The sequence below is a fragment of the Xyrauchen texanus genome, chromosome 17, assembly GCF_025860055.1.
Source record: "Xyrauchen texanus isolate HMW12.3.18 chromosome 17, RBS_HiC_50CHRs, whole genome shotgun sequence".
NCBI classification, from domain to species: Eukaryota; Metazoa; Chordata; class Actinopteri; order Cypriniformes; family Catostomidae; genus Xyrauchen; species Xyrauchen texanus.
In genome coordinates this window covers 44,455,499-44,464,238 of record NC_068292.1, presented here as the reverse complement: position 1 = coordinate 44,464,238, position 8,740 = coordinate 44,455,499, and the positions used below count along the sequence as shown (strand labels likewise).

General features: G+C 41.8%; 1 protein-coding gene across 4 annotated transcripts in view; it reads left to right on the top strand.

Moving 5' to 3' along the window:
- LOC127658062 (cyclin-dependent kinase 14-like) overlaps positions 1-3,916 on the top strand; it is a 181,786-nt gene extending 177,870 nt beyond the window's left edge. For all 4 annotated transcript variants that reach the window (XR_007972349.1, XM_052147155.1, XM_052147157.1 and 1 more), the window contains one exon: positions 2,505-3,916. Coding sequence is in view for 1 of the 4 variants with exons in the window: in XM_052147157.1 (XP_052003117.1) it covers positions 2,505-2,521 (17 nt within the window). In the remaining 3 variants the exon portion in view is untranslated. The remainder of the gene's footprint in view (positions 1-2,504) is intronic.
- Positions 3,917-8,740: the final 4,824 nt, after the last annotated feature.

The window sequence follows — 8,740 nt, the reverse complement described above, 5'->3', positions numbered from 1 at the left end:
TATTTTAAAATATGACAATAACAACATCTCATAGTGACCTCTTAAATGAACCAAATGACCATGAAATATGGTGCTGATGGCACACGTTGGACATGCATGACATCAGTCGTCAGCTGTGCATGTCAATCAAATGAACTGTTGATGTATGGAGAGGAGCGGTGTGAATTCATCTGTGGATTAAATATCACATATAGTAACACACGTACACCAGAGGCCTCTGGATCGACATCCGTCCTGTAGGTGAAACTGGCAAAGGCAGCGGTCTTCCTCGAGCTCTGTTCTCCGACACACACACACACATACACACTCACACGGGACAGGCTTTCCAAACACATGGACTGAGACAGAGTGGGGGAAGGGCCACAGATAAAGGCAGGAAATTCAAAATAGGAGGGAAAGAAGAGGGCTGGGAATAACAGGCTGTCAGACAGAGAGCTGCATGCATTATTTATTAGCAGTTTGGTCAATGGTGAAAACCCCCCCCAAAAAAACAGGAAGATTAGGAGAGAAACCAGCAAGCCGGATCGGTCTGCTTCTAGCTGCTCTTCCTCGCATAAACACTTTAAAAACTCAAGGGTGTCATTTTATCTCGACCATGTTGCTTCAATGTATCCACATAATGTCCCTTCCTCATGATGTCATCTATTTTGGGAAGTGCACCAGTACCCCACAACATGATGCTGACACCCCCCATGCTTCACTGTTGGGATGGTGTTCTTCGGTGTGCAAGCCTCGCCCTTTTTCCTCCAAACATACCGATGGTCATTATGGCCAAACAGTTCAATCTGTGTTTCATCAGACCAGAGGACATTTCTCCAAAAGTCAGATCTTTGTCCCCATGTGCACTTGCAAACTGTAGTCCGGCTTGTTTATGGTGGTTTTGGAGCAGCGGCTTCTTCCTTACTGAGCACCTTTCAGGTGATGTCCATATAGGACTGGTTTTGCTGTGGATCTAGATACTCGTCCACCTGTTTCCTCCAGCAGCTTCACAAGGTCCTTTGCTGTTGTTCTGGGATTGATTTGCACTTTTCACACAAACTACGTTCATCTCTAGGAGACTGAATGCGTCTCCTTCCTGAGCGGTGTGATGACTGTGTGGTCACATGGTGTTTATACTTGTGTACTATTGTTTGTACAGATGAACGTGGCGCCTTCAGGCATTTGGAAATTGCTCCCAGTGATGATCCAGACTTGTGGAGGTCCACAGTTGTTTTTCTGAGGTCTTGTCTGATTTCTTGTGATTTTCCCATGATGTCAAGCAAAGAGACACTGAGTTTGAAGGTAGTCCTTAAAATACATCCACAGGTACACCTCCAATTTAGCACACCTCCTATTAGAAGCTAACTGGCTAATTGTATAAATTATACTTGACGTAATTTTCTGGAATTTTCCAAGCTGCTTAAAGGCACAGTTAACTTAGTGTATGTAAACTTCTGACCCGCTGGAATTATGATATAGTCAATTAAAAGTGACACAATCGGTCTGTAAACCGACTCGTGTCATGCACAAAGTAGATGTCCTAAACGACTTCCCAAAACTATAGTTTGCTAATATTAAATCTGTGGAGTTTAAGTCAATTACGATTCTGATTCGATTACGATTATTTTGGGGTATTTTGGTCATTATGTCCATTTTGCTGTATATGAAAGCAATTTGACTATTCTCTATCAATTTTGAAACCACAATGAAGTACTAGCATTTTCACTTAGTTTTAAAATGTGAATTTGACTGTTTAGGCGCACGTCGCATTAACGCATCTCCACAAGCATGCTCAGATCTATAATCTGATGAACACATGTTAGCATCGCCTAACGAAGTGCTAAAACATTCTAAAAGTGTGCTAGCATCATGCTAACACATGCTAGCATCTCCTAGCGGAGTGCTAAAACATGCTAAAAGCTTGCTAGTATCACCTAACAAAGTGTTAAAACATGCTAAAAACGTGCTAGCATCATGCTAACACATGTTAGCATCACCTAGCGGAGTGCTAAAACATTCTAAAAGTGTGCTAGGATCATGCTAACACATGCTAGCATCTCCTAGCGGAGTGCTAAAACATGCTAAAAGCTTGCCAGTATCACCTAACGAAGTGCTAAAACATGCTAAAAACGTGCTAGCATCATGCTAACACACGTTAACATCACCTAGTGGAGGGCTAAAACGTGCTAAAAACGTGTTAACATCATGCTAACGCACTCCGCAAGCATGCTCAGATCACACGTGCGCATAAAGCGCACACACATAAGCCGCCTGTCGGTCAGTCAAACAGCGCACAGGAGCCGAAATAAGGACGTAAAAAGTGATCTTAGAGATTCTCGTTACTTATTTGTGTAGTTGCTCTTTGCTCTCCTTTCCTTGTGGTTCGTTAGTGAGGTCAACCAGTGGTTGTCCAGCGATCGATGTAATGAACACCCCTGGTATAGAGTAAAAGATCAAGATGAAAAGCTAGGTTAGTTAGCATGCACTCCAGGACTAACGATGGATGTTTTTGTCTTTTGTTGCAGGTTTTTGTCAGCCGTGAAGAAGCTGAAGGACAAAGAGAGGGGAATTATACGCGAGTGGCTCTTCTGTTTATTTATATTATTTGATTTCCAGCTGATTCGAACTTCCCTGTGAGACTGAGAGTGTGAAGACACAAGTCAAGCTGAATGCATCCAGTCATTTCTGAGTTTATCATCCGTTTTTCCACTGTTTGTTTCCGAGGAATGTTACGTCATGTTCACACATCGTCGACATGCGAACAACGCTCGGAAACATCAAGGGAAGGACTTCAAAAGGCAATTAATACGAGCTGGTTGTGTATGTAGCTACCTATGTATGAATGTATATATTTGTATGTACGGTATAATATAAGTGTCTATTGTAGAGAACAGACCAAATGCCGTCCAGACAATACAGAGCTAGCATTTAGCATTTCTTGCTACCTTCCACTTTCTGGGCTACTTTCTGAAACTTTTCAATAATACCGACAGTAATAAAAATATTCGCACTGATTATGATGTTGTCCATGCGTTTGCAGCCTGATGGTGCACGTTCACTCACTGCAGGGACAACGCTAAAGCAATTAGCACCATCGCTAGCGGCTGAGAAGCATTCGGGGGGATTATCACGGTACTTGAGTAACACTTATCTGTGTGTGTATTTAAGTGTGCATTGAGTGTTAAATACAGGCAATACGTTTGCACTGGTGCTACTGTGCATGGGAAAGAAATTCGGTCGTCCACGTTTAGAAATTGATTTGTTTTCGCTGTTCCGTCCCAAAGCTCGTGACAATCTAATAACGAATTGCACTCGCTAACTGATCATCAACATGGCCCGAAAAGATGTTGTTTTGTACTGTTTAGGGGCTGTTCGCACAGACTACATTCTTGCATTCATCTGCGTTATTTTTAAATAGTTAAATACTTTGTAAACATGCATTATGATGCGATGCATCTGACTGTTTTTTAGTGTCTCGCGCCATGAGCGCTATGCATAATAAAAGTTCATACGTGTCCCGAGGGCACTGTGATTGGTCCCATTTTGTTGCTGTTTTTGAACGCAAAAATGCATCCTGTGTGAACGCCCCCTTACCGCTTCGAATTGCGTAGAAATCGAAGTCTCGCTGATAAGATGCGTTCCTTTAAGAAGGACGGAGGGTGGTCTGAAGGACCCTTCTCCAAGTACTGATCGGGGCTATCGGTACGGCAGATACTGCACTTCCTGTTCATGTCCGCCTGTTTTGACTCAATTGATTTCTGCGCAACAGATCTATTGAGCGAGATAATAATATAATCTATGTTTGGGTCCAGTATTAGGAAGCTGAGTCTCTCTGTGTTTAAAAAAAATATTTAGCTTTCTGTGATGTAGTACATTAGCAATTGTGGCAGGGCGGAGGGCGGGGCTGGGTCGTGATACCACACACCCGGTCCCGTATTAACTAATTATATCTTAAGTTTACCATTAAACTATTGTTTATATCGTCAAGCCGGTTCTCGCCTCCTCCTATAATAGCCAGCCAGCCCCATCTTCTGTAACGCGGGCGGGGGCAGTGTGGCGCGAGTGTCCGGGGTCGCAGGCTGAAGCGGCCTCCTGGCCGAGCAGGCTCCGGATGGCGTGCCGGTCCTCTGCTTGAGCCCGCATGATCTCGAAGAATCGACGATCCTTGTCCTGCCGGAGCTCAAGCAGGGATTGTTGGTGGCTCTGATGGAGTGTAGCGAGGGACTGGAGGACCTCCGCCAGCTGGGAGGACTCTACGGGGTGACCCTTCTCCATATTTGGACAAATTCTCCAAAAACAAAAATAATATTACCGGGTTTCGGCACCAGTGTAATGGTATTCAATGGAAAGGAGGAGGCAAGAACCGGCCTGACGATATAAATAATAGTTTAATGGTAAACTTAAGACAACATAAACACACACATATGACGGACATGTCCGCTTATGATCTCTCTCTCCCGCACGGCCCTCTGCAGTCAGCCTTTAAACCTCACGGAGGCATAATTAGTTAATACGGGACCGGGTGTGTAGTATCACGACCCGGCCCCGCCCTCCGCCCTGCCACAGCAACGTTTGGCCCTACACTGTTAATAGATCATCAAGAAACATTTATTTAGATTATTACATTAGCATTAGCCGTCGGTCAACAGAACGGCCACATCGCCCTGCTTATAATCAGATTTAATAGTGGAATGAAATGCTGTTACTCAAGTGTACAGGCGTGCATGTCCCTTTATCCGTCATGCCTTGAGAGATACAGTAATCGTAACATAATCCGTTTTCATTGTATTATTAACATTTGTACAAGTTGAATATCTTGATTTAGCTTTAATCATAATAGTATGGCTGATGGTCAGAGGATTATAATGGTGTTCATGGAGTTTAAAAGCTCTTCATCATCTACTGCGAATGCACTTTTGAACATTTCTGCTCAACATTCCAGCTCATAGGGTCACGTGTTGCACCTGTATGTTACTTAAAGGTGCTGTAAGCGATTTTGTCTTTGTAAAGTATGCAAAACATACTTTTTTGTATGCCAAAAATGTTCCTACTCCCTTAAAGATATTCATGAAATAAGTGTCCTGAGATATCTCAATGGTCTAGACTTTGTAAACAGCAATCAGAAATGTGACTCTTTTCACCTGTCAATCATTTTGCTCGTTCTCATAGTGTTGCATTTGAAGTGGATGATTGAGGCTGTGATTCATGATGTTTGCCAGTTGAGGGCGCTGTTGTGCCACTGTTGAATTTGACAGCCATGGGAACAAACAATGCTGCACTTTTGCTCAGTTTTGCTCTCAAAATGATCTTTAAAGGGTGGGGTTTTTAAATGAGGGGGCGTGGCTAATTCAACGGCTCAGTCACGTGAAAGCTTCAGAACGCTAAAATCAATACAGCACCTTTAAGGCCACATTTTTGGGAGTGAACAACATTTTAATATAGGATTGAATCGCCTAAATGATCGTTTCGCATGTGTATGCAATTCATGAATGGCTTCCGATGTTGACAGTGAATATTATTGCAATGTTTTGGCATCTCGCAGCTGTAAACAAGAAACATGGTTGCTAGCAGTTTAACCCATTTGATGTTAGCTTTTTTTACTGGAGTAATATTAGCGACCGGAGATGCCAGGTGTTAATAAAGTGGCGTCAGGGTCAGTGATTTTTAATGTTTTTTGCCATTTCTGAAATATGCATTAAAATCGCATTTCACGCAAAACAATAACTTGAACACGCCTCTATTTGATGATTTTATATATAATTGTTTTTTTTTTTGTTTGTTTTGTTTTTAGGAGTTCAATGCTTGTTCTGGTCCTAAAGTAAAAAAAATAAATAAAAATGTCCGTGGATGGTAAATAAAATCAAAATCTCATAAAAAGCTGTAATTCTTGGGATGTGTTGGCATGAGTAGTGCAGGATAATATTTTATTATTTCTTAAAAATTAAAAAAAATGTAAAAAGGAGTCAAATAAAATTGTTTTAATATACCATTAATATTTGACAAATGTTGTGCTCCAAATCAGAATCATTTGGGATAACCGGCATGTGTCGTAGTTTGCCATTTTATTGTCATGTGACCAAAACAAACCAATGAAAACCCCTTTAGACTCAAGACTGTGTGTGAAGATTAAAAAGAATATATATATAAATATATATATCAGACATTTTTATGAAAAGGTGCATTTTGTTCAGGTCAAATGGAGTAACCATAAGAGAAGTCACGATATTAGTACATGTTTGAAACTCTGATTAAGTTGTGAACACTTACATTTATGTCAAGGTGCAAGTATTTTAATACCTTAATTGTTACACCATTGTTTTGTTTTTTTGTAGAAAATGCAATTAATGCTTTTCAAACCTTTATAAAAACCAACATGGACTCAAAGCATTTCTACGAACTTGAAACGTGTTTTTTAAACTAGATTTTTAACCACACGCTGTATTTGATCTCCACCTTTAAAGTTTCCTTTAGTTTTCACGCTGAGGTGTTTTCCAGACGTCTCGCAGTGAGATCGTGGAGAAAACTTAAAGATTATTAATAATTAACGATCATTTAAATTGCACATTTAGCACTGTGACACAATCCAGACATCATGTTTGCGCAATCATTGTCTCTCACTTCAAAGTCGGCATCCAGACGATATTAAATCAATATATAAATGTTAAATAAATAAATAATGGGAATAGCTTTAGATTCCCATGTTTGCTCTATATGACATGCTTTGGAATGTGCTGTCAGTACCATGTTATTCTTCTATTCATCTGTAATTATATTTAATCTTTTGTAATCTTTGTTATATACTCTACTGTATATATGACGAGGGGGCATTGAGACGCCAGTGGCAGTAGCGACTAGTCACGAATGCCCCCTTGACTAATTCATATTCCATATGTACTTATTGGGCAAAAGGCGTTACGGCTCGACATGCATCTCGCTGCGCTGAACACTCGATCTGTTTTTGCTTCACTCGCCTATATCGAGTTTTGCTCTTTGTAAGATGCTCTGAAATAATACAGACGTTTGACAAGCTGTCTGGAACATAGAAGTGTAGCCGGTCACTTTATACTAGAAAAAAAAAAACGTTGAATATATTAAGAGTCAGGGCCGTTTCTAGGCATAGGAGAACTAGGCGGTCGTCCCGTTGGGCCCCATCGTAGGGATCTCGCCTAGGGCGCAACCTGCTGGGGGGGGTGCACCAAGGAGGAGGCCACCCCAACCCCAACACCCCCCCCCCCCCCAACGGGGGCAGCAATAGGTATCTCGCCTAGGGCGCCACCTGCTGGAGGGTGGTTTGGGGGGGTGCACTATAGAGGAGGCCACCCCAAACCCCCCTCCCCCCAATGGTGGCATCAATAGGGATCTCGCCTAGGGCGCCACCTGCTGGAGGGTGGGGGGTGTTTTGGGGAGTGCACTATAGAGGAGGCCACCCCAAACACCCCTCACCCAATGGGGGCAGCAACAGCTATCTCGCCTAGGGCGCCACATGCTGGAGGGTGGTTTGGGGGGGTGCACCAAAGAGGAGGCCACCCCAAACCCCCTGGTGGCAGCAATAGGTATCTAGTCTAGGGCGCCACCTTCTGGGGGATGGGTGCTGGTGTGGGAGGTGCACCAAAGAGGAGGCCACCCCAAACCCCCTGGTGGCAGCAATAGGTATCTAGTCTAGGGCGCCACCTTCTGGGGGATGGGTGCTGGTTTGGGAGGTGCACCAAAGAGGAGGCCACCCCAAACACCCCCCACCCAATGGGGGCAGCAATAGGTATATAGTCTAGGGCGCCACCTTCTGGGGTATGGGCACTAGTGATCTCGCCTAGGACGCCATAAAGGTCTGAAACGACCCTGATTAGATTAGTAATTGCATTATTTGTTAGAATCTATATGTAATGTTATTATGGAAGATGTAATGTCCTTCTGTAAATGTTGTTTATCGTTGTTTTACCTGAAATACAAATAAAGTTTATTAATGCTTCAAACCAACCACTGTTTTCATAATGCGAACAGACGTTTCGGGAAGGTTTTCCCTGTCATTTTCTCCACAGGGATTATAGAAACTTTCAGGAGTAAAGACTTCCAAGCCAATCCAACAAGCGTCAGGATGAATCACAACAATATTTTCTAGTAATAACTTCATGTACACATCTAAAGAAAGTCTGACCATCAGCTCCGATGATGTATGATTCTGAAGAAGCCAAGATTTCAACTTCATTTTAAAAACATGTTTAATTGGAAAATTCCCTATGAATAAAATCAACATGGATTCATTTGTTATGCCATAAAATGTTTAACAAGAATTAAAATAGAAAATTAAGAACTATAGCTGATGTTATCAATTAAAAACCGAGGAATTCATAACAAGAGCCACATTTGGAATTTCAGTGGTGTATTTGTAGGGCAGAAATGCCCCGAAATTAGAAATGTGGCGGCAAAAGCCCTTCTGTAACATCTGATGTTGTTCTTAATATTATATTATATTCCTCGTAATACATATTATTGCATAATTCTGATGTTGATTTAGGGTAAGAGGTTATAAATTCTCAAAGTGCATTAATCATTTATATTATTTGTATTAATGAATCGATTAAAGTGAAGAATTTTGACAAACATACGAGACAGTTTGTTTTAAATGGTTAGAAAAAAATATGCCCGCATGTTGGCAATGCCCCTGAAAATCAAATACAGGGGGCAAATAATGCCCCTTAATTTAAAAGTGAATTTCTGACATTTTCAATGCTTCATACGATAAAAGAACTTAACACTGATTTCC